We start from the raw sequence: 25,278 nt of genomic DNA, 5'->3' as shown, positions 1-25,278 counted from the left end.
AGTTTCCACTGCTGACACCAGTCAGTGCAGACAGTGTTGGTTTGTTTTGTGGCTTTCTTGCATGTGATGGAAGAAGTATTGAGTTTGTTTTCTACAATTAATGAATGTAAAGGTCCTGTATTTAAAAAAGTACAGTAAATATATATATTTTTTGCTTATAGGTATCTTAAAGTAGAAGTAGAAGCAATGGCAATATTCAAGTAAAATACAAATAACTCAAGACTTTCCTTACAGTACCTGAATACATGTACTTAGTTACATTCCACCACTGCGTGTGTGCAGGAAGTTATTTTGCAATAATCATACCCAGTTCTTCTCTTATAACCACACCACTGCAGTTAAACTGTACTATCAGGTGACTCCACATACATAAGGGTAATAACTGGAGAGTGTCTGGTTGTGTAGCTGCATTGTTCCACAGAAATCATAAGGAAAAAAAAGTTTATAAAATTTAAAATGATGTTTTAACACCCTTGCAGTGCACATAATCGGAGTGCTGAGATAAGGCTGTTACTGATAGATCCAATAATACCACGTCTACTTATTTAAATCACTTGCATAATGAGATTAAAGCTATAAATTGATCATATCATCTCTTCTGCAAGTTTTTCAGTATGGACCTAAGTCACTTCTCTTCATACAGTAATACCAATACACTCCTGCCTTAAATGCATACATCTGTCTCAGAGGGAGGGAGGAGTCAGAGAAGTGTGTAACCTCAGCTAAGAGCTACCGATGAGTCTGGAGTAGGGCGCCCTCTGGAGGATGGGAGAGCCCTGTGTTACAGTGGATTACACTGTAAGTGTTAATAAATTAAAACCTCTGCCTTTCCAGAATGAAGATGATGTGTTAACGACCTTCAATAAGAGTATTGATTGATCGGACAGAGCACCGGGCTGCAGTGAGCAGTGTGAGCCCTCTGTGTGTGTGTGTGTGTGTGTGTGTGTGTGTGTGTGTGTGTGTCTCAGAGAAGTGACGTGGGTTAGCGGCTTGTCTGGTGACGTGTCTCTACTGCTCTCCCTTTTCTTACGGAGCGGCTGGATGGAGCCACACCGACTCCACTGAGCACTCAAACTGGTACCAGTAACACGGCAGGAGTCGGCCTAAGGACACCATGGGGAGTACGTGACAATCTTCTCTTCTTCACACGTGTTTAGGGTGGTCTAAAATACCCGCTGTCTGTCTGTTTTGTAAAAATCTCGGACAATAATGGACATGAAGCGTCCGTCGACAAGCTAATTAGCTAACCTTGGTTAGGTTAGGTGGCAAGTTGACGCTAGCGTACAGAGGAGGCTAATTTGAAGTTTCTATTCTGATTATTTTCTGTCTGTGTGGGATTATCTGACGGTGAGGATATCTGTTCCAGTCTGAGACCATTTCTAACAGCTCGTCTGTGTCTTTTAAATACTCGTCAAAGCTTCCTGTCTCTGAGTGATTGCTCACTCGTTTTGTGATTGAAGGCTAGTTAGCATCACGCTAACGGTGGTTAACGCTGTTCATCTGGGGGAGTTTGAACTCAGTTAAACTTGTGTCTTTGCGCTTTCTGTGTGAGTACATTCATAGATGTGCAGTTCCTCAAATGGACTAACATTAACTTAGTCGAGGACTAGAAAAATAACTGAGGTGGCACAACGTTAAATCTCTTGCTGTCAAAGTCACTTCCAGTGATTGACAGAGCTGATCACCATCCAGACAAACACTCATTAGCGAGGCCGCCAGCGGTGTAAAATAACTGCACACAGGTAGTAGTTATCTCAGGGGTGTTGAACTTTATGTTTGTATGTCCAGATATTGTATTAAAATACTCAGTTGACCGCTGGCAGCTGTTTAGCTGGTGGTTAGTGATGACGTATCATCAAGCTAATCTGCTTTAAGAAGACCGAGATAACAGGAGTATTGCAGAGGACAGCTGTGTGTGTGTGTGTGTGTAAATGCAATCTTACCTTTGTGTTTTAACCTGCTGATCTCTGTCTGCAGTTAAATTTTTGGAAGTCATCAAGCCGTTCTGTGCGGTCTTGCCAGAAATTCAGAAACCAGAAAGAAAGGTAAGCTCATGTCTTTGAACATCATTATTAGGTTGCAATGTTTCCGCACTGTGCACTTGTGAATGGATATGAATTACATCTGCTTTTGTTTTAATCCTCACAGATTCAGTTTAGAGAAAAAGTACTATGGACCGCCATCACGCTATTCATCTTTCTGGTGTGCTGCCAGGTTAGTATCTATTGATGGAGAAACCTTAAAGACAACCAACCTACCGGTTCTGTTTTTGGTGATAGTGGTTGGTGACATTTTTTTTCTGTCTCTCTTTCTTATTCAGATTCCTCTCTTCGGCATCATGTCGTCAGATTCAGCAGATCCCTTCTACTGGATGAGAGTGATCCTGGCTTCCAACAGAGGTGCTTCAATTGTCTATGTTAAACAGGCCTAATCACAGTTCTTTTATGTCTTGTGCAGCTCCAACAAGGAGAAGCAATCTAATTTCTGTGTTGTTATCAGGCCTGACATAATCTCATTATCTCATGTGAGAAGTCAAAGGTCAACTGTTGTAGGTCCTCATGCATTGTATCTGGCACTGCTGCTATTGTTGTACTAAGGCTTACAGTGACACTAATGCGGTTCACTTTGTCCTTCAGGTACTCTGATGGAGCTGGGCATCTCACCCATTGTCACCTCAGGCCTTATCATGCAGCTGCTGGCTGGTGCCAAGATCATTGAGGTGGGAGACACTCCCAAGGACAGAGCCCTCTTCAATGGAGCTCAGAAATGTAGGTCCACTGCTCACTGCATTTGCTATTTTTAAAACCTGTGAAAAACTGTGAAGATTATTTGCTTTGAAGATAAGCAGACACAATACACTGTTCACTTGTCAGTAACATCATAAGTCTTTGCCCCTGCAAGATTGTCTATTATAAATCATTTTTTCTGTCTTTTTACAGTGTTTGGAATGATCATCACCATTGGACAGGCCATTGTATATGTTATGACTGGCATGTATGGAGACCCTTCAGAGATGGGTGCTGGGATATGCTTGCTCATCATCATCCAGGTTAATAAAAACTCTCACTGCTGTTCTCCCAAACTTTGGAAACGGTGCCTTGAAAGTAGCATTTTTGTAGTCTTATACATACAGTATTGTAGTATGTAATCCAGCCTGGTTGTAATGGTATGTCATGCATAGAGTCAGGTACTTTGAATATAAAACATATTAGCTTATGTAATATATTTTCATTTATCTTAGTTTATTTTACAAATGAAGATTAAATTGTAATGATTTCCCTTCGTGGGATAGGCAGAAATCAGAAAATTCAAACCCCGACTGATTCATTGTGACTGTTGTAATGTTTTGTTGTTCTGAACTGCTGGTTGTCCACCTGAATCAGCTCAATACAAACCTCCCGTCTGTTTCTACAGCTGTTTGTTGCAGGTCTGATTGTCTTGCTGCTGGATGAGCTGCTCCAGAAGGGCTATGGTCTGGGCTCCGGTATCTCTCTCTTCATTGCAACCAACATCTGTGAGACGATCGTCTGGAAGGCCTTCAGCCCCACCACTGTCAACACTGGCAGAGGTATGGGTACTAGGAACAAACACATTTTAAAGCTGAGAGGATCATAAAGGAGCTTCATCTTCATTACAGTGACTAACCTTGTGACTCCTGTTTGTTTATCCAGGTACTGAGTTTGAGGGAGCCATCATTGCTCTCTTCCATCTTATTGCCACCCGCACCGACAAGGTGCGCGCCCTGAGAGAGGCGTTCTACAGACAAAACCTGCCTAACCTCATGAACCTCATCGCCACCGTCTTTGTGTTTGCAGTGGTCATATACTTTCAGGTGAGCTAACACAATCTAAATACAATCCAGTGCCTTACCTGCTTTTGCAGCACAGAAGGAATTAATGGACTGCAGGTTTTGAAACAAATCTCAGCTTACTGATTGGCACACTTTGTTATCTCACCAGGGCTTCAGGGTGGACCTGCCCATCAAGTCAGCACGCTACCGTGGTCAGTACAACACCTACCCCATCAAACTCTTCTACACCTCCAACATCCCCATCATCCTGCAGTCGGCCCTGGTGTCCAATCTCTACGTCATTTCTCAGATGCTCTCAACACGTTTTAGCGGCAATTTCCTCGTCAACCTCCTGGGAACCTGGTCTGTAAGTATATGAGGAGTTCTTCGACTCCAGCACATCTAGTTTCAGTCTTTGTGATATGACAAGACCATGAGATTATATTAAGGAGTCTTTGTTATTTTCATAAAGAAGGCACAGTCAGGTTCTGGCTCGGATATGCTGCGTCTCACTACTCTTTGTTTTGTTTAGGACGCTACGAGTGGTGGACCAGCTCGAGCCTACCCAGTGGGCGGCCTCTGCTACTACCTTTCTCCTCCAGAGTCATTTGGTTCTGTTCTGGATGACCCGGTGCACGCCGTTATCTACATTGTCTTCATGCTCGGCTCCTGTGCCTTCTTCTCCAAGACCTGGATTGAGGTCTCAGGATCCTCAGCCAAAGATGTAAGTCTGTGTTTGTACACACATTTGCAATTTGCCTTGTGTCTGTCCCACATGAAATTAACTTGCGTGTATATCTTTGTGTGTCTCAGGTGGCGAAGCAGCTGAAGGAGCAGCAGATGGTAATGAGGGGACACAGAGAGACCTCTATGGTGCATGAGCTCAACAGGTACAAAGCGACCTTGCAGACAGTCTCAGGCTTCATGTTTTCTACTTGCGCTATATGGAAAGTTGTCTTCCAGAATATTTATGTATCTATAATTACTTTTTTCTGTTCGCAGGTACATCCCCACAGCTGCTGCCTTTGGTGGCCTCTGTATAGGAGGGCTGTCTGTCATGGCTGACTTCCTGGGTGCCATTGGTTCGGGTACAGGAATCCTCTTGGCTGTGACCATCATCTACCAGTACTTTGAAATCTTTGTGAAGGAGCAGAGCGAAATGGGCAGCATGGGAGCACTGCTCTTCTAGAAAATGCCATCCTTCTGACACAAATCAAGACACAAAGCATCCACCCCCATCATGTTTTTTTTTTACCATCTTTGTTTTCCACCATACATCTCTAGCATGTCAGTGCTGAGAAAACTCTTGCAGTTCCTCCAAGGGTTGCGCATCATATTGTGTCTCTTCAGTCCTTTTACTCCAATAGCTATCACACATCTCTTTGCAGGCTGCCTAAGTCCCCAATGACTGTCTTATCAGCTGAAGAATGCCTAAAGCACACAAGTGTGAGGTGCCGTCTTTGACTTACCTCAGGCGTTTTTCATCGCAGCATGTTCAAGGAACACAAAGACAGCAACAACCTGCTAGTGCTTATTTCAAGCTGAAAGCACTGTGCCTGGACATTTCTTTTTTTGGGGGGGGATTCAAAGAAAGTCCTGTCATGTTCATCACGTAGCGATCATGCTTGAGGTTTTTAGGGGCCTATAGCAGGATGTGAAAAGTATGAATAAAACATGCTTGTGCTCCTGATAAGCGTTCTGGTAATCTCAGACAAGCTGTTGGTGGTGTTTATTTACCTTTATTTTGATATTTTAAAAGATGGACTGTGTTTATATTCACTCTGGTCTTATGTAGGGCACATTGTTTGTCCTCTGTCTCTGGGTCCTCAAAGGAAACTGTTTGTCTGTCATCATGCTCTTTTATTCCCAGACTGAATCGCTGCACAATACTGCCGAGATGGTCGGGATGAGGGTGGGTTTGATAGGGACGAAAAGGGGTTTCATTTTGGTTTTTACTTTATGTAACAGACATAATTGTGTTATTAAAAAAACAGGATTTTTTTTCCAACACACTTGGATATTGTGTTTTGATTCCTATTGTCTCCTTGTGCATCTTACTGGCAGGGTCTGTGTCTAGGACTATTTAAGGGGCAAACAATGAAGCATAACAACTAAATGGTTACAGTTGATAGTTAAAGCTGGATTTGACACTATAGGAGCAGTAACACTAAAACAAACTGTTATTAACGTATAAGAGCTGTTGAGCTGACGTTAGCCTCTAGAGTTGAGACATGTTCGTGTCTGCTGTGGTTTCATTCAGTTGCTGTACATTGTACTGATCACTTCCACTAGAGGTCACTGAATGTAAAGATAAACCTGTTCACATTGTTTAACAGTACATTTTGAGGTTATGTTATTCATACTATATAAACACCAACCTTTTCACATTACAGTTACGGTTTATATAAATTTGGTGATCAATAGCAGTACATTAAATACATTGATGCACAGCAATACATAACGTTTATTTATTTCTCAACTTGCATTTTGTCCCAAAGCCAATTTTCCATCTGCTAGCTCTTTAAATAAAAATCTAGGGTCTAGTTATTAACTGTACTTTATCATACACGGCAGTGCAGTCTATTTAAAATTATTTACAAACACAAGACTATATTTTTTTATTTCACTTTCCATTTATTAATGGCGGGCATATTTCTTTTGATTTCTTTTTTAATTTATTAAACTGTCTTCTTTTTATTTTTTTTATTTGTGAGAACATAGAGGTCATACCACTTAATGAATATAAAAAAAAAACAAACCAAGAAACTAATATCTAGTATCTAGTTGTCAAAAGGTGAAATAATAAAGACAAAGGAAAAAAATAATTCTTCAACAGCTTTAGACATATAAACATTTCTTATTTATTAATTATTTATTCCATATTTACCATTGACGGTATATATAAGTTATTTATCGGTGGTATTTATTTATTTAAAAAAAAAAAAAAAAACGTGTGACGTCAATATCCTGCGCCCACATGTGGACAGGTCAGAGGGGGCGACGGGGCTGTTGGACGCCGGGTAACTTATCAAATGAAATCCTCGCAGTTGTTGAGTAATTTCTCTCACGCTGGTCATCTTTTACCGCCACAGAGGACGACGCTCGACGGACAGAGACAGCGGCAGACATGTCGTACTGCAGACAAGAAGGTAGAGAGACAGACAGACAGACAGACAGAGAGACAGACAGACAGAGAGAGCAATGTCAAAGAGACAGACACCATGCTAGGCTAACTGTCTGGAGACAGCGTTCACTTACAGCCGGTCAGCTACCTGGCTGACTGCGGGGGGGGGGACAGACTGTAGCGATAGTAAAGGAGGACGTATAATTAATACACAGGACGCTGCAGGAATTGAACAGGTCGGTCAGTAATTGGACGAGCTGTCAAATGAGTCGCCCTGATGGTGATGTACGGTTATCAAACAGCACAGCGGGTCAACTCAAGTTAGAGCTACTGCCACAGTGCGCCCCCAGAGGTCACTGCCGATATAACACTACAGCTATACGATACTAGTAGTAATGGAAAGGGCTTTATGTATTATATACATGATCCAGGACCAGGGTTTTATACTTTAAACATCACATCCAGACATGTATTAAGGCACTTATACACATAGTCAGCTATAATGTGTGTCTGATATTCCACATTCAAATCCAGAAAACTCCTTCTGCTCAATAAATTATTATATCATTTGAATGTCTATGAATATTCACATTTTGTTAGTTTCTGAAGTTTTCCTGCCGTACACCAGCTGTTACCTGTTTTACTGTAAAGTCCATTCTCAGTGTATGTGAACTGGTGGCTTCAAGTCTCTACAGCACATTTTAATAAGTTGCAAACTACACCAGGATTAACTTGCAAATGATTTGTAATTTCATAAATCATACAATCAGATTTTCAGTGAGCTCAGAGAAACTTTCCACATTCAGCAGATGAACGTGGAAACAGCTGCACAGACATCATTCAAACATCGCACCGTAGGGACAAGAAGGAAAAACAGATTTTTGAGTGGAAATGGATTTTAGTAATTGATTGTAATCCATGTTGTTCTTGTTTGTTTTTTGTCTTTTAAGGTAAAGATCGCATCATCTTTGTGACCAAAGAAGATCATGAGACACCCAGCAACGCTGAGCTCATTCCAGAGGACCCCGATGATCCTTATGAGGAACAGGGTTAGTCACTTAGTCTGTGTGGAAAGAGGTAGACCTGACTTCAAACTATTCCTTTCTTCATAAAGGTCTTTGTTAACTTGCTTCTGTCTGGTTCCTTTAGGCCTGATTCTGCCAAGTGGAGACATAAACTGGAACTGCCCGTGCCTGGGCGGCATGGCCAGCGGACCTTGTGGCTCTCAGTTCAAAGAGGCCTTTTCCTGCTTCCACTACAGTAAGGAAGAGGTAAAGGGCTCCGAGTGCATCGACAACTTCCGTAACATGCAAGAGTGCATGCAGAGGTACCCTGAGCTCTATCCTCAGGAGGAAGAGAAAGAGAGTTCCTCGCAAGCAGAGTCCAACTCTGGTTCTGTCTCTGCCACGCCGACTGAGGGCTCTGCCTTACCTCCTGAAACTGACTCTACCGCAGGCACTTCAACATCCGAGTCCACCGTCTCATCTGACAGCACGTCACCTACAGACAACCAGATTGCCAGCTAAGCTCAGTCATTTGTTATGCAGGCTCCTGTTCTCTGCCCAGCATAAATGACGCTCCATGACGACCTCTGATTGGTCTCTTCCCCTGTTTTAAGCCTACAGAGAGGGCTGACATACTGACATAGCTTTGACGCTCACGGGCCAGGACTTTGTGAATGCGGAGAAATATAGTACAAACCTTTAGGCTGCTTTGTTTGGTGAAATCATTGAATAATATGATTTAATGACAACGGGCAAAGTTATTCACTGCAGGGACATTAGCTGAAAGACACTTTATATGCTGTAGGGATTTCATTTGCTGTGTTGTTCTCATGTCAGTCAGAAGAGCTTGTTGGCAATCATTATGTGTGTTTTTCTGTTAATCTCAGCTGGTCAGGATTATCACTCAGCACTGATTTGTCACTACTATATATCTTTTTTTATTAGCAAAGTTTTGACTCTTACCACAGCTTAACAGTTGAATCCCTTTGCTGTCCATCACTTGAAAAGACCAAAAAATACAGGTCACTGGTAAGAACACAAGGCTAATGTTACAGCTTCAGCTCATTGAACATTGACAGTAACACGTTTTTAACCATTTGTTAACATCACGTAAAACTACAGGGTCTCTATCCACATCTGTTGCCGTATGAACAGTGGTTGTCATTTTAATTAATCGATGCTGTATCTGGCCTAGACCAAAGTGGTTTGTCTTGTTTGTCGTTGCATAAATGTTTTTGTTGTCTTAACACTGTCTCTGGTTTGATGCTGTGGTCACCATTCAGTGTCATTCAGGCCTTAAAAGACTTGATGGGTTTTTTTTTTCTCAAACCAATGTCCAACAATGTCCAGATTAAAATGGTCATTGAACAATCTGACAACCTCAATTTTTATTTTTCCCTTTGTCCCTCTAAAGTCGGAGCACAACACCTTCTTACGTCAGTGGTCTTTCTGCTCACACGTTGAAAGTCATGTGAGCTTTACTTACTAAAATTGCCTTTTTGAGTGACATGTTGAGGAAAAGGTGTGACTGAATAAGACAGAACTACACTTTTTTACAGCCTTTACTTCATATATAGCTTTTCTATAATTTTTAGTGTCATAGCATTTAGTGAATCCAAATTATATAGGTTTAGCTTTCAAAATGTATTATAATTACTATTTATAACAAGTTTTATCCAGTTATATGTGACATTCAAAACAAACTAAAGTCCATTGTCAGTGTGTGTGCACTGGTGGCTTCAAGTTTTTACATCACACTGTACAAGTTGCATACTGGACCAGGGTTGACCTCCAGACTAATCATGCTCATTAAAATCTGGCTTTTCCATCAGATGAACTTTCCACTTTCTGCAGATGAATGTGAAAACATCCTTCTAGTGTCAAACTAAAAAACATCCAACTGTAGGAACAGGCAACCAAGAAGAAAAACTGATTTTTGTGTGAAATGGGAGTTTAAACTTTCTTACATGGCTTTGCTAGTAAAAAAGAGGTGATAAAACATTGAATAATAAATTTGTTACACTCAAATCTTAACAAATCCAGGTATTTTCCCAAGTTTTAACTGGATCCAAAATGCATTTGGTTATCAGCTTTAATTGAGGTGAAAAACAACATTTGTTTGCATAAGACCTTTAATGTCAGGTACAGTTTATTAAATGTGAACACGCAATCATTCAATCATCAATTCATGTCAGTCTTTATTTTGTGTAGCACACCCACACATTGTGAGTAATAACTTCCCCCTGATGTTTATCAGTGATCCAGTGATTTTCAGTCTCTTTTCTGAATGGTCCATTGGTTCATAAACATCCTTGTGAAATCCTCTGAAGAGTGTCCTGCCTTTTTGGATCATATGGTTCATGGACATCCATTCCTCAGGCCCTCTGATATAAGTAGACCTAGTCTAGGTGTCCATGGGACCACCACACTTTGCATGGTGACCAGCAGACGGCCTGTCTTGGCTTCCTCTGGGCCGGCTAGCAGGTACTCCATACCTAATGAAAAACACGGTAAATTGATTTATATTACTGTGGTGTTAGCCTGATATTTTCTAACTTTTGAATCATCCTTTACTTCTAAAAGTCTCTCCTTCTCTGGAACTTGTCTTACCTGGGTTTAGAACAGGACAGGTGCAGCCGCGGCTGGTCCAGGACAGAGGATATATGCTGATGGTCCCCAAGTAGAGCGCCACTTGGCCTGATTGAAGGACCTTACGAACCTTGACCTGCACTTCTGCGTGGCTGCCTTTGTCATGCGCAGAGAGCACACTGGCCTTGATCACTGTCAGGAGCAACACAGAAAAAAAGACTGAGAGGGCATCTTCTGAAACATCAGCCAAAGTATAGATCACAATTTATGCATTTGTCTTACCATAATCATGTTTGGTCTTACAGAGGTCAGACACACTTCTCAGCTTTTTCTCCTTACAGCTACACTTTCCTGTGCACAGACACTGAGTTATACACTTTTACCTCCACAATTACACCGTATGAAACACTACAATCCCACAATTTTAAGTCTTACTATGCAGATGGACGCCACAGTTAATGAGCAACACAGCAGTACTTCATAGTCAGCTGTTACAGCACTCACCTGTATAATGCAGAGCAGAAACCGCAAGCTCCTTCGACCACTGTACCTCTTCTTCAACTGTGAACATGTGATCCAGATCAGGGATTTTTCCACCAATGGGCACATTGAACACCTGGTTATTTGAGTAGCTGCAAAAGTGGAATTTAATCCATTGCATCAGTGTTAATTGTTAGCAATCAACCACATAGTTGATGTGTTAAGATTTTGGCCATGGATTAAGCTTATGGCTAACCTGTCCAAACACTGCCCAGTGGTTGGATCGCAGCTGTGAGGGCACGCGCAGGGTTTACAGCCCTCGTCTCCAAAACCCCAATAGCCAGGCAGGCAGTGACTGCAGCTTGTGCTCCCTACACCAGATTTGCAGTGGCACTGCCCATTTCTAGGGTGGCACCAGGGTCCCTCCTCTCCAGGAGGAGTAGGCAAAGTGCCCTGTGGATCACACCAGCAGCCTGAGAAACAGAGACACAGTTACAGTTCTTTATGAAGCTGCTGAAACATTTAATTTTTCTCCTCTTCTAATGGGTAATTTTCCAGCAGATGGAGCTATAAGACATTATTGATCTGTTTCATTTTATCCAAAAAACATTTGTCAAATCAAATCATCCATACAACCTCCCATGCCAGAGTCAGTGCCCCCTCTGCCCCCTGTTCTGTGTCTCTTACGTGTGCAGGCGTGAGCGGAGGTGAGGGGCAGGGATGGGTGGCGGTGGTAGCCCCGGCGACAGCGCTGGCACCTGCGCCCGACAGTGTTGTGTCTGCAGTCATCACAAATGCCCCCACTGGTGCCACCGGAGGAAAGCCATGCCCGCTGAGAGAAGTGGCAGCTATCTGCGTGACCGTGGCACTGGCACTCTGAAGTCACAGAGGTGTGTGAAGTCATCAGCCATCAGAGAGATCATAGAGAGGCAGGTGAAGGGGTGGGAGAGAGAAAGCAAACAAGGAGCATGGAATCATAAGTCTGTGCTAGACTTTTGTTCCGTCTATGTAGTCTATGTGTGTGATATACAGGGGCGTGTCCAGAGCACGGGCCTGGGGTGACACTGCCCCCAGCCCCAAAAACCTAATTGGCCACCCCAAGTGCCACCCCTTTATCCCGTTACCTCTTCCACTCGCACTGTCTTTCAGAAGCAGTAGTGGGCTTCATTTTAAAGCAAGTAAGTAAATATACGGTATCAAATGAAACTAGATGACCTAATGCATCCATTGGTACCAACCATGTCACAATAGCATGACGGGAAAGGGGCTAAATAAAGTTTTTGAAAACATTTTGGTGATGCAAAAACTGGAATGGCCATTTTCAAAGAGATCCCTGACATATATCTGAATGAAAATGGGTTCTATGGGTCCCCTTTGCAGACACCCACTTTATGGGTTAGGTCCCTAAACAGTATTTGAATTATATAAATCAGGAATGACTGGAAAGCTGAGGCAAAAACCTCATGCCACCCTACTCAAAAAAGTCCGGACACACTGCTGGTAATATAGTCCAAATATATCTCCTCTGATACTCCCTCTACATTTTTCTCAGGCTTATCCACTGATCTAACAGTCGGCCATCCTGTTGGTGGTCACTTACTCTGGCACGGGTTGGAATCCCCACTGCTGCTGTTGGCAGGCCTCCAGGGACGATCATTGTAGAGCGGGGCACACTTCTCACAGTGATCCCCTGCTGTGTGGTGAGTACATAGACACCTACCAGGCACCTGGAAGACACATCTGGGGCTGCTCAGTTACCTCACCTACATTAGCAGACATTACAAACACCTGTTGTCTAGATCTATAAATCTAAAATAGAGCCAGGCAGGTGGTGTGAAGAGTAAATTAAGCTATTTAAAACCCTTTTTCCATCAGTGAGTACATTTTACATCTGGACCTAACATCCTGACACATGTGTTATACAGGGCTGTAACAGAACACAAGTCAAACCAAAAACTGACAGACCCACTGTTTCTCATAGCTGCATAGCCACTCACCTTGTTACTGTCCTGTCTTGTGTCTTGGTGGCTGCTGTTGTGTGGTACACAATGCTCAGCATGTCCATGGCACAGGCAGGTCCCTCTGGCCAGTAAAGTATAAATAGCATAAGGTGCTGAGGCTGGGCTTTCTGTGGTGGGTGTGGAGGTCAGAGATGAGGCTGTGGGGCTTGTGTGTTCTGCAGGGGGATTTAGAGGTGCCGGACAGCTCTGAGCTTTTAGCAGTCTGATGCGGAGGTTGGTGAGGGTGAGGCGTGCAAGGACCTCTGGACTGTAAGGGTCCAGTGTTTTAGCACTGCTGGGGTCTAGTGTCCGTAATATTACCTGCGAGGAGAAACAGAGTGTGAATCAGCACAGAATTAAACATTGTGGATCAGCTAGAAGATAATACGCTGCATCTTTCTGCATATTCTCTTACCTCCCCCTTACTGCAGGGTGTAGCACTGCTGTAACGGGATGTACACAAAGAGCCTGGCTGTGTGAAATCATCAAGCAAACCAAACTCCACGGTGCAGTTATACGCAAAGAGCTTAAGCGCTTCCCAGGTTTTTCCAAAGTCAGCTGAACGTTCGATGACCATGGCAGCAGGTCGGGGTGACCTGAATACCAAAACCACATGGGACAAACAGAAGTGTGTCTCCAGGTCCAACCTGATCTCATCCTGCATGGCGGTACCTGCACCTGATGCCCACCAGGTGTCTGGATGCAAGAAAGGGTCATCAGTCATGCGAGCAGATGGGTGAGTATCCTCGGGGCATAGGTGAGGGTTCACAGGTGAATGGTGGCAAGGGCTGTTCCCACAGCAGCTTGAGAGGGTGAGGAGGGTCCTGCCACTAGCCAGGTTCCCTATGGGTGGACTACAGGCATGGTCCACACATCTGGAGACTGACACAAAGGGTGATGGAAAGTCAGTTAGAGTCTCACAACATAGAATGCATTCACCAGGTGCTAAGATAATAGAGGTATTCAGATCAGTGCTTCTACTCTGTATCTGGTGACAGAAAACCCTTCAAAATAACAACAAGCACTTTGCAGCACTGTCATCATGGACAAAACCAAAGTCCACTTCATTGTGTTTGCCATGAATATTTAATTTGCTTGACCGCTGTGCCAGTGCGGCTGCTCTGATGTGACACCGAATCCTGCTCTTTCCCCATTGGACAGCATTTGCTCTCAGGTTACATGTAATGGCAAGACACAAGGCGGCCCCGCTATCAAATTTATGAGGTATGGCCTTTACTTTTAGGGCAGCAAAAACTAAGCACATCATCAGTTTCAGGGACATTTAACGCAGTGTCTGCCCAATCAATCAAATCCTAACCACAAGGGGGGGAAACGACATGGCAAGTTTGGCCACAATGACGCAACTGATGTCAGAGAAACAGCATCAACAGTCACAGAGATGGTGGTGATGATGATGATGATGATGATGCACCTCACCTGCTCCGCTCCTCGTCACAACCAAAACCAGCCAACAGAGCGCCGCCAGCAGCTGATGTCGACCTTTGCCAAGCATACTAAACACTCTCATCCTCGTTCCTGCTGTGTTTACAACATACATGGTGCGATAAACGCCTTCCAGCAGAGATTAGTCCCAACATTATGGGGGTCTATGTAACGGACAAGCGCATTTCCCTGCCAAGTACGCAATGCGCAAACCCAGTTTAGTATTTTTCCGATGTCCCCCCAGGAACGATGTTGAAAAAAAATCCCTGATAAAGTTCAAAGAATCCTCAGGAACATCTAGGGCATCTCTCTGGCAGATTTGGAGTGTTGCAGAGAAATAGGTTTGTCCAAGAATGTACGCTCCACATGTGACATGACGAAATGTTACTAATTTCCATTTGATAGAGGTTTGTCTTCATCCATTCTGCGCAGTAGAAAGTCTCTCTCTCTCTCTCTCTCTCTCTGTTAGCCTAAACTATGACAGAGATAGGTCCTTTTCTATGCTAATTAATGAATGTTTCCATTAATTCACAGCCAACCCGAGAGCTCCGTGTCCCGAGCAGCTCTAGCGCTCTACGTTTACGCACAGGAGAGGGGTGTGCGCTCTATTTATCCGGTGTCCTCCCCGCCCACACACATGCACACGCACACTGAGAGTACTGCACCAACAGCACCAAACCAAAACGACCCTGGATTTAGAAGTTTAATTGTTTTCTGCCGACTTTCATCCATTGAGATTCTGCCGGAGGACAGACTTGCGACTTGCACGAGCTCGTCACCGCCGTTAATGTGAACCAGTCGCACCGCGCATACCAGCTACACCAGGTCCCTCCACTAACCAGGGCCTCGTAATGGGTCGAGGAAATTAGTTTATCTGCTTCTGCCCTCCTGTTTTTCAGCTGCAGTAATTCCGAGTTACAGGTCTCTTTGAAGTCTAGCAGGAAGAAACCTGAGAAGGGAGACAGAAATAGTCCTCGGTGCAGTTATTTGCAGCTTGATGGCGCATTGTGGCACCAAGAGTATCTGACAGCTTGGAGTTTCATGCAAATGACTTCGACAAGAAAAGGGCCTTTCTCCCATCTGTCTGCCTGACTGGGTAGATTAGTCTTCCGTTCTACATTATAACTTTGGATAATAAACACACGGTCTGATACATGACAGTCCCTCTTTTTAAATTCTTTTTAACCACACACGTCAGGTCCTTCACTGAGCCTCATGTATTTTCCCCCCTCTGAGTTGGAAGAATAAACACCATGTCTCTTTAGTTTTATGGCTCAACTTCAAATACAGGAGGCTCAGAAAATTGGAATAGACACACAGAATTGGATTGGTTTCCATAAATGTCTTTAATGCCATACAAATTGTTTACAGACCTGCCTGCTCGCTTCCCCACACAGTGGAGAACAAAAACAGAATCAGTAAGGAATGGCATATGGGCCAGTAATAATGATGTGTGTTATTGGTTTCTACTGACAGAAAGCAGGATATGATGTTGTATAAGGAACATCCAGTCATCAATCCTTATTAATCTGACATTTGTTTTCAACTGTGTCTTAACGTTAAAGTTTTTATCCTCTTTTCCACAGTCTCTCAGCTCATATATCACTCCATCTCGCTCCGTAGCTACATTTGTCTTCATTCACCCCTTCCTGGTCTTTCCTTTCATCTCTCTGTCCTCCTGCTCTCCACTCAACACCAGCTATAGTGTCTGGCAGGCCTCCACACAATATAAAACCCCAGAGGCTCTCCATCTTCTCTCATCTCACAGTTTCTCCTTTCGTCTCACTCCAGTGGTGCAGTATATGCTAAGAATAGCTTTATAGGAGATTAGGGTAATGCCATTTATGAGGGATTAGCTGTTATCTGGTATTGTTAGTTGCACACAGACAGTTTCTGGCTGCTTTGGACTTATTTAGAGTCAGTCCTCAGGCTCAATGGCGCACACAGAAGTAAGATTCACGTTTTTTTTACAGGTTGCAGGATGAGAGAACCTGTGTGCATTTGTGTGTTTAAGGAAATGGATAAAACATCAACATTGGTTTTGCTTTCATTGACAGAATCAGGCTAGTTCTGGAAGAAGTTCATTCTGTACTGTGACTGATCTGACATCTGCAAAGGCAGCAAAACTGCAGGTTTCAGCATATATAAGTCTCTGAGGTTTGAGGTCAAGTTTTGCAGCAGAGTCATAACCATTTTAAGAGCAGCCAGTTTAAGTGCAAGTAAACTATGTTTGGTTGCTCATTTTGGCTTCAAATTGCAAAACACATTGGATTCTTAATTGACTAAATTGTAATTAAGGGTAATTTTCGGTGATATAGGAATGCAGAGCCACCCACATCCATAAAGTGCTTGTTTAGAACGTGAGCATATAAAGGAGGATAAACAACAGAATTCACACCGCAGTTCCCAACACATGTTACATTCTCAGCACAGAGTGAACCCCCCCCCCAGTTCTTTTCAGCAACTATGTTCCCTGAGTGTTCATGTAACTTCATCATGGCCCCCAGCTGTGAGAGGTCAAATACCAGCCAGGAAAGGTCACAGGGATCTCCTACCTGCCCCATGACTGCCTCTCTAATTGCTCCTCTTTCTCTCATTTACAGGGCTTAATGGGGGCCGGGGGGTTAGAGAGCTGGGGTCAGGCGAAAAGGGACTCCCTTATAATCCTCAATGTTTGTCCGGGCTGCTCATACATGTGTGTGTCGGGCACACGGTGTCACTCCACACTTTGCCATCTCCTTCGGTGAGGATGTCTTCTCTCAGCCTTTGTGTTCTACATGTCAGCTCATACGTTCCTCCAGGGATGAAGAGGATTAAGCTGCTTTCTTACACGACTTTACTGCACTGAAGCCTCACAGGCCAACATAATCAGGCCTTGATTGTTTTATCCAAATAGGACATCTATTCAGTTGGTGTATGTGGATTTGGAACAGTCAACTTTATGCCAGTCTAATTTAAATACCTCTGTTTGTTTTGACATTTTTGTTGACTATAGCAACACACAGTAGGATCTCATATGACGTTAACCACTGGCCGCAAGAGCAACCAGTAAGTGCCATGGTTAATAGGGTGTGCTTGAGTTAAGCACTGAGGTCAGAGTTAATTATCCTGTTGAATGTTTGAATGTTTTTCATGTCTGATATATAGATCCAAGAAAGACAGTTGCACTCTTTAAAATCAAACAAGAAATGATTCTTAAATACTGAAGCCTGTCAGTAGTTTCAAGTTAAAAGGTCAAGGTGATAGGTCAACAGCAAAGTTCTACAGTTCAAGTCCAATAAAACCAAGAGCCCTGTGTTTCTTTAGGATAGCCTGAGTCTGGTCTGTTGCTTGAATTTAGTATCACTGTGAGCATGATAAACAGTGCGGACAGCTGACAAAGAAAGCCTCCTCGCTGCTGATGTTTGCTATGATCCTCACGTCAAGGAGGGTTTTTTTAATTAACAACCCTCAAGGAGACAGTTTAAAGTTAGTCCGTTAACATGTGCGTGTGTACATCTACCTCGTGTGTTAGTGTACTTATGTGCTAGCATGATAGGTTTAGATTGCATGTTGCCCCTTTGATGTGAGAGGATGAATGACACAGATTAAACTGTCAGACCCGAAACTGATAGAGGCCAGATGAGGCAGGGCCGACAAATCAAGGCCTCTGCGATGAACTCGGGCAACTTGCCAAACCAATCATGTGTGCGTCTGTGAGCTTGTGTGGGGATTTGTGGGTATTTGTACATGGAAGAGTTATGGTCAGGAACTTTCACATGTGTGTAAGTGACGGGGAAAATATGCGGAACCATTTATTCTTTATTAATTCTTAACGAGCAGGAATGTCGGGAATGTTAGAGAGTGGCTTCAGCTGAGTGGTGATGACTTATTTATAGCTCCTGTTTAATATTGGACAACAAATTAACGTCCCACCCACAAGCAAACATGCTCTCTTACTACTGGCCCCGTCAGTCTCGTGTCCCTGTCTGACTTTTTTTTATATTTGTTTATGATGTCATCAGCTAACAAGCTCAAGATTTACTTTTGTGCATCACCAACTCACTCACATAAACACATTGTCACTCTGACACACAGACACAACTTCTTGATAACTCTTTCTTGTGCTTTCCATTGCCCACCCACATAAACAAACTGGAATGCCAGCAAACACACTGATTTTCTACCACAAAAACACACACAGACATGTGTTATAGATTCCGTTCACTGCTTTCTTATTCTTCCAGCTCATATTGGCACACCCACTTAGATAAAGCATACTGACTTGGCTTGCATAACAATTTATTTTAACTGTCTCAGAGAACTTCAATGGATTCAAAGGAAATTTAGTTTGACACTTAAAAACCTGACATATAAAAAGGGCAAACTAGCTGAACAAAGCTAACTACCATGAAGTGCGCTGGGGGTCAGAGGTCAGCACAATGAGGCTGGCATAAATATTGGACACTGATTAGTCTTCAGTTAGATGCAGGTAACCACAAACATAATGTTTATGCTCACATAAATACACACAAATAGTTTTAGTTCTTCACCACTGAGATTCTCCTGCTACACTGAATAGTTTTATGACCCGTGCTGTCTGACTTTGGTTCCCCTCCTAAAAGTCACACTGAGAAATGGAGCAAATGAGAGGAAAAATCAAATGCAGCTGTTTGAGGTCCTGGACCACAGGTTGGGGGTTCCAGTCTGTCTCACAGGTCTGGCCACTTTGCAGCTTTGAGGCCCTTTTCAGCTCATTAAAAAAAGTCTTTACTGGCATGCCAAGAGTCCACCTGTGAGTCACCAGAGCCATGACGGCAACTTCAATGTATAGCCAAGCACAAGGGTCACCGTTAAACAACAGCACCTCATATGACCAGACACAGTCCAAAATCAAATCTGCACGGAGGCAAGCTCATACACATGTTGCTAGTATCTGCTTTGCTCTTGTAAAATCCACTGCCACAAAACACTGTGAAGTTGCTGTGACATTTGCTGCCCTCATGGTGGTTTTATCTATGGACTGACAGTGACGTTCATTGGCCACAGTGGTGTTGTCGCTCAGATAAGATGCCCTTTAAAAGGGAAAAGGTGCTTTGAAAATGGGGTTCAGTGACCAGTATTAGGTTGTAAGTGGTAGGTTTAAATGATTCTTACAATGTGTCCAGGACTTCTGTTTGTCCCTAGTGTCAAAGTGTAAATCATGGGGAAGACTTCATAGCTTAGTGGCAAATGATCCATTTATGTGTTTCACATTGTTTTAGATAGAACTGAGCAACATTAAAGTTTATTCTCAAAAAAGTTTAATGAGATTTTACAGGAAACTACAGCATACCCTTATGTTTCCATTCCTGTGTGCAAATGCAAAAATAAAATCACACTTATGGGTGTGCCCACAATTGTGGTCAGATTGTGGGTTTCTGCAAGAGAAAAGAGGTATGTGGAAATGTATGCGACCACTAAACCCTCCTGGCTTGCCCAACAATGTGACAGTAAGAGGGGGATGGCCAATGTTTGATCCTATCAGCCAACATCTGGCCCTCAGGAAGAGCTAAAGTTAGCAGCACATGCTGATGTCATTAGTGTAAAATGGGAGTTGTATTCACAAAGGCATGACCCTCACAACATCCCAGTACTGTAAAAAAAGAAAAAAAAGAGAGAGGCAGGAAGAGAAGTAAATGAATAATATGAGGATTTTGGGATGAAGAGTGGAGAGGATGGATTATACAGCTGGGTGTTTATGTAAGTGACTAATATTGATGTTCTTTAATGGTTGATGTTGAGCCAGATCTTTAATGTCAGCATATATCTGCTGATGCACTGTTAGAGCGAGAAGTGGGAAATTGACGAGTACAGGGTGGATCAAAGCCGTAACAGAGCTTGTTAGGGTTTAATCAGTTCCACTCACCCAGAGCTGCTGGCCACATCTGTCCAATCAAGTCCCATCACCATGGTGGGCTCCTGGCTCCAGAGATGGCTGCAGCACTGCCAACCAAACATTGGTAGGCGACCATGTTTTGAGGACCACCACCTCATCAGAGACTTGTGGTTCTCATGAGGTTTTCCTTGGAACCTCTCTGGCCCTGGATCTCCTCGCTGATTTAATCGATACCATTACACATGTGCTAATGATTAATAAACTGCTGTGGTCAGGATGCTTTGAGTGCTAAGCCCACTCTGATATGATAATGTCATCATTAGATGTGGGTTATTTAGACCCTTGGGGAAGTCTTTCATTGGGTTTAGGCTTCCTCATTGGGTGAGGTCATTGTTTTGAGACTGAGCTCCATTGAGAAGAAGCCAATGAAGCGGGAGGCCTCTCACTAAAAACTTCAACAGACCTATCTTGAGTAATGACCGCTGCACAGAATAGCAGTATCCATAGTATCCATATCAATCCACTCTGTGTATTTGACCTTTGACCTTTGAGCTCCATTGTAAAGCATTTTGTTCATGACCGTCTCACAGTGCTGAGTAGAGTTACTGTCACCCCTGACCCCCTTGTCCTCATGATCCCAGACACAGACTACACCTCTCCGGCCACTCTCCGGTCCCCTCCCTCTCAACCTTAATTTATCCCTATCTGCGTGGCAGTGTGTCCTTTGCAAGTGACATGTGAGGGATCAGACGCATGAGACTATTCATTTGTGCTTGGCTACCCAATCTCAGGCTGCTCTGATGGGTTTCAGCTGAAGAGGCCAGGGGCAGGAGCAGGGGCCGCAGTGCATGATGCCTGTGATCTGCCATGGGAAACAGGGGAGGTTATGATGCCCTTGTGACCCAGGAGTGTGGGGATCGCACGGGTCAATGAGGTTTTCCCCCTTGTGGACAGCTGTCATGGGTGGTAGAAAGATTGGAAATTTGCACACAGGAAAGTGTGCATTCCAATCAAATTTCATTGGCTTATCATTACTGCCATTACCATCACTATCTTCACCAGGAACAGCATGGGATGTGAGTGTGCTTACCTGTGGAGAACAATGTCATGGGACATTTCTCTGGTGGTTATGTAAATTTACTCAGTTCTGAGTAGGAATATATGTACATAATAAAAAAACTTTTTGATGTCCTCTACTGCTTTGAGATTCAATCAGGTTGTGTCATTACACATACATTGTTGGGTAGTTTCATCCATAACTTTATATTTTATAAACTGATCACATGTTCTCTATTTAAAACCTGAATCTGCAAATAGTCTACCTGCCAGAAATCCAGACATGTTGAGTACACCAAGGTTTCATGTGAATGAACGGATGATAACTTTCAATTGCAAGTAGCGCAATTAGCATAATTAGCATTGACTAGCATAATGGCTTATATGGATAATATTTCAGCAGCTGCTTGGCCTTTTGCTTTTAGTCAATTTTTAGGTAATTTATGTGCTTAATAAACTGGACTTGCATTTTAGAATGAAGAGAGCTCAATGTCATTTCTTCTTATTATATTAAGATATTTCTACAGTTCTGCTCGAGTCATGGGAACACAGTTCCTGCAACCACCACACATTTGGCAGCCGCCATTCTGACGGCAGCAGCCTCCTTGGAGAACGATGGACACAATAAGAAGACAAGATGCCCAAGCGACACTAAGCATGCACTTTGTTTGATCCTATTTTTCTCTTCATTCTGCAGCCTTGGAAAGTCTCTTGAACACTTCCCCTACTTAGCTTTGATAACCTTTTCATCTTAAGTTTGCTGTCATCAAGTTCTTCCAGAATACTGTCATAGAATACAACTCTTAATAATCCTGAACACCTTATCAATGGTGTAACCTGCAGGTCACTGGGTGTTTTGGGTCTTTCAACATCAGACACCCTCAGGCAATGGTTGATCAGACCACACCTTGTGTCCAGGTGGCATTTGCTCCTCCCCATAAACCTCCTTTCCTAATCCAGAGACATCTTGAGGCTTTCTCCGCTGCCTCTGTGATGTTCTTGATGGCTCCTATCCTCTCCTTTCTGGTGATGCCCAGTTCTATCCAGGCTTTGTAGAGTGATTTCCCTTCAAAACCTCTGCAGCCAACCTCCATGGGCATGCACCTGGCCTTCCAGCCCTCCTTCCAGCAGTCCATGGCATGGTCAGCTCCATAATAACAATGTTCTTTGTTGCTTCTGAGACCAGGATGACATCTGGCCTCAAGGTGGTCGTGGCGATGTGTGGTGGAAACTTTACTGTTTCTCACAGAAGGCTGCCAGTCCTGCACTGTCGCCAGGATTCCTGATGGACTTCTTGCTGCTGTAGGCATTGGCAGCTGTACTGCAGCCTTTACAAAATTGTCTGGGTGGTTGGACGTGCTTGTCTGCCATTGCTGATTCCCATGCTGATGGTTTCTGCACTGGGTTTCAGAACTTGGTTCTGGTGCCAGGGGTACCAGTCCTGCCCAAGAGCCTTTGGGTAGCAGCTAAACATTTGATCTAATGTCTCTTTGCCTGGGCATGGCAGGCAATCCAGGGATTCTGCTTTGCCCCAGATAAAGAGGTTTGATGGGTTGGGCAGGACATTGTACACTGCCTGAATCAGTAACTTGATGCGCTGAGGCACAGCTTGCCAGAGATCAGTCCATGTGATGCGTCCGTCTGCTCCCACTTTGTCCAGGCCCCCTGCTGCCTCATGCTGACCGCTCTGCTGGACCTCTCCTCCTTCACTGCTGCCCTTACTTCTTATTGGACCAGCCTGCACTTCTCCTTCCCCTTGGCCTTGTACTGGGGAGCTGGAAAGGTTCCCAGACCAGCTCTGTCCCTCGTCACTGCTCCCACCAGGACTCTGTGGTGAGACTCGGCTTGCAGCACTGCTTCGTCCTCTCTCCGCTTCCTCCCTGTTCTCATCTCCACCCCTGCCTGGGTCACCCAGGAGTCGCTGGAGTCCTGTATTTCTAATACGCCATAGTTGAGATCTTTTACTGTGTCCCTGTAGTCATTTCCTTCATCCAAAAGTCCCTGTGAAATTTGCCTAGTCATGCTCTGTCTACATTCTGGGATCTACATACGTATGTCCTCAGGATTTCCACTTTTACTACTACTCCTAGTGGTTTCCTTTCCTGTACCATCTCTGCCCACTAGTACGATCCAGAATATTTAATAAAACCTCTCTTTGGTGCACCGGACATGCTTTGGCCAACCACTTGGCCAAGAAGTTCAAGAGGACTCTTAGGATTTCTGAGCCTATTCTAACTGTGCAGTTGGTTCGAGTTGGTCAGTTTCTCTGGGTCATTGCTTTGGGGATAAAAATCTTTCAACTCCTCTTTAGACACTTTGGGAGTTTACTGCACAAGAGGATGGCATTCAACAGGTCAGCCAGCTTTACTCCATTGGGATCACTCCTTAGTAGATTACTGCGTCAAATGCCATTGGGACTGGGTGCACTTGTTTGGTCCATCTTACAGACTGCTCTGAGGATTTCAGCTGGCAGATGGTGGGGTCACTAATATGGAATAATCGTACAGTAACTGTTGATGTGTTGATTACCGTGGATAAGGTTTGTCTCTTTTTATTTTTTGATCAACTTACTTGCATTGAGATGATAAACCATATGTAAAAACCTGTGTTTCTTCTTTCTGTGCAGCCATTATTCGGCCCTTGACACAATTGATGGCACATGGCATTGAGCTCTCTTCATTCTAAAATGCAAGTATATAAATTACCTAAAAATCGACTAAAAATTAATCAAAATTGGCCCACATGGAGTTGAAATATGGCCACTTCTGGTTTAAATGGCCATTTTGTATTTTTAATGTTTTTGGAAATGGATTCAGCCCCTGTATAACCCCCTAAAACCCCTCCTATATTGTCCAAATCAGTCAAGCAGCTGAAATATTATCCATATAGGCGATTATGCTAATTAATGCTACTCGTGCTAATTGCCCAACATGTGCAAGTTGTTTCTGTTTCTAACTTATATGCTGGGGAAGCACACTTAACATTTCTAACATAAAACTTTAGGTGTACTCAACATTTCCGGGTTCACAGTGGGGTTGTATTGACTGGCAAACAATGTAGTGGAGTAAAAAGTGGGCTTTCCTTCATCCACTTCTCTTTTTCTTTCCGTTTCACAAAAAGTGTGCTCTTTAAACAAACATAATAAAGCTCTTTCTTTCAGTCAAGGATCTCTCTTTGGCTCTCTCTGCTCTGTTGGCAGAGCGACGCATCTTCATCTCCATGACAACCGTTGCCGCGTCCAACATTTACTACGCACCATAACTTCCACTTGGAAACTGAGATTTCAGAAGTTTAGCTTGCCAATATTTTACGTTAGGGACGTTACAACTTGAATTTAAAGTAAGGTATGTCATAATAATCATATTCTGTTGTTTACTAAATGAAAATAGCAAATGTTACTTGTTAGTTTAATAGGACCCATTCAGACGGGAACAAACAGTGGCGTTAAGTGTTGTCAGTGCTAACAGCTAATGTTAGCTAACTAGTTTGCTTACAGTTTTATAGCCTGAGTTTTTGAAAGCCGATCTTGCTGGTCTAATACTCATTTGGCAGCATGCTGTTAATTTACTATCCTACTTTTCAAAATACAACTACGTTAGATGCTCCCATGTCAGAAACAAACGTAATGTTCACTTACTTCTATTCATCCACATGTTGAGGCAATAGTCTATAAAGTCCATATTATTTTTGAAGCAGGTCGTTGTTCACACTTTTAAATTATTTGTTCTGCTAGAACATGGAAGGGAAATATCGGCCTGGTTTCGGTGTGCTGGTCCCTCACCACCCCAGCAAACCTCCAGATCCCAAGCCTCCAGCTTTAAGTCACAGGTGCAAACTCCCTCCAATCAGAAAATGCTCTGTGAATGAACACAGGGGCATCTACTCTACTGATATTATCACTACATTCAAGTTCCAGGTAAGCACATAAGCTCGCA

The 25,278-nt window shown here is 43.4% G+C and overlaps 4 protein-coding genes across 7 annotated transcripts in view; 3 read left to right on the top strand and 1 right to left on the bottom strand.

Annotated features, from left to right (window-relative positions):
- The first annotated feature begins 958 nt into the window (after nt 1-958).
- LOC127372318 (protein transport protein Sec61 subunit alpha) lies at nt 959-5,800 on the top strand. The gene is made up of 12 exons (XM_051415883.1): nt 959-1,121; nt 1,978-2,045; nt 2,149-2,214; nt 2,321-2,399; nt 2,637-2,768; nt 2,940-3,049; nt 3,415-3,568; nt 3,672-3,832; nt 3,960-4,157; nt 4,323-4,514; nt 4,604-4,680; nt 4,793-5,800. Exons 1-12 carry the CDS (start codon nt 1,115-1,117, stop codon nt 4,977-4,979), a joined length of 1,431 nt encoding a protein of 476 aa, XP_051271843.1. The 5' UTR covers nt 959-1,114; the 3' UTR covers nt 4,980-5,800.
- A 970-nt stretch (nt 5,801-6,770) lies between these two features.
- Nucleotides 6,771-9,291, top strand: chchd4a (coiled-coil-helix-coiled-coil-helix domain containing 4a). Its single transcript, XM_051414029.1, has 3 exons — nt 6,771-6,939; nt 7,865-7,963; nt 8,064-9,291. The coding sequence occupies exons 1-3, from the start codon at nt 6,918-6,920 to the stop codon at nt 8,438-8,440; spliced, it is 498 nt and encodes a 165-aa protein (XP_051269989.1). The 5' UTR covers nt 6,771-6,917; the 3' UTR covers nt 8,441-9,291.
- Nucleotides 9,292-10,032: 741 nt separating this feature from the next.
- si:dkey-202e22.2 (netrin-4) lies at nt 10,033-25,084 on the bottom strand. 2 transcript variants are annotated; one of them, XM_051414027.1, is made up of 10 exons: nt 24,981-25,084; nt 13,403-13,869; nt 12,985-13,308; nt 12,588-12,714; nt 11,675-11,863; nt 11,244-11,460; nt 11,012-11,139; nt 10,790-10,858; nt 10,529-10,699; nt 10,033-10,413 (listed from the first exon to the last, which is right to left on the bottom strand). In XM_051414027.1, the coding sequence occupies exons 1-10, from the start codon at nt 25,021-25,023 to the stop codon at nt 10,277-10,279; spliced, it is 1,872 nt and encodes a 623-aa protein (XP_051269987.1). In that variant the 5' UTR covers nt 25,024-25,084; the 3' UTR covers nt 10,033-10,276. The 2 variants fall into 2 exon arrangements, with proteins under 2 accessions (XP_051269987.1, XP_051269986.1); XM_051414026.1 differs by lacking the exon at nt 24,981-25,084 and adding an exon at nt 14,425-14,998.
- Nucleotides 24,555-25,278, top strand: part of dnah1 (dynein, axonemal, heavy chain 1) — a 32,154-nt gene continuing 31,430 nt past the window's right edge. For 2 of the 3 annotated variants that reach the window (XM_051414025.1, XM_051414023.1), the window contains exons 1-2: nt 24,556-24,687; nt 25,077-25,259. In XM_051414025.1, the coding sequence (XP_051269985.1) occupies nt 25,080-25,259 (180 nt within the window). In that variant the 5' untranslated portion in view covers nt 24,556-24,687; nt 25,077-25,079. Of the gene's footprint in view, nt 24,688-25,076; nt 25,260-25,278 lie in introns of all 3 variants that reach the window. The other variant, XM_051414024.1, reaches the window with a different exon arrangement.

The sequence above is a fragment of the Dicentrarchus labrax genome, unplaced genomic scaffold (assembly GCF_905237075.1).
Source record: "Dicentrarchus labrax unplaced genomic scaffold, dlabrax2021, whole genome shotgun sequence".
NCBI lineage: Eukaryota > Metazoa > Chordata > Actinopteri > Moronidae > Dicentrarchus > Dicentrarchus labrax.
The sequence above is the reverse complement of the archived record's forward strand: the minus strand, read 5'-3'. Positions and strand labels throughout refer to the sequence as shown.

Coding starts and splice junctions, on each gene's coding strand:
- LOC127372318 (XM_051415883.1), top strand. Junction 2,215..2,320: donor TCTTTCTGGTGTGCTGCCAG/GTTAGTATCTAT, acceptor TTTCTTATTCAG/ATTCCTCTCTTCGGCATCAT. Junction 4,681..4,792: donor ATGGTGCATGAGCTCAACAG/GTACAAAGCGAC, acceptor TTCTGTTCGCAG/GTACATCCCCACAGCTGCTG.
- chchd4a (XM_051414029.1), top strand. CDS start 6,918: ATGTCGTACTGCAGACAAGAAG. Junction 6,940..7,864: donor GTCGTACTGCAGACAAGAAG/GTAGAGAGACAG, acceptor TTGTCTTTTAAG/GTAAAGATCGCATCATCTTT. Junction 7,964..8,063: donor TGATCCTTATGAGGAACAGG/GTTAGTCACTTA, acceptor TGGTTCCTTTAG/GCCTGATTCTGCCAAGTGGA.
- si:dkey-202e22.2 (XM_051414026.1), bottom strand. CDS start 14,545: ATGTATGTTGTAAACACAGCAGGAACGAGGATGAGAGTGTTTAGTATG. Junction 11,864..12,587: donor GGATTCCAACCCGTGCCAGA/GTAAGTGACCAC, acceptor CTGTGACTTCAG/AGTGCCAGTGCCACGGTCAC. Junction 11,461..11,674: donor CTCCGCTCACGCCTGCACAC/GTAAGAGACACA, acceptor TCTGTTTCTCAG/GCTGCTGGTGTGATCCACAG.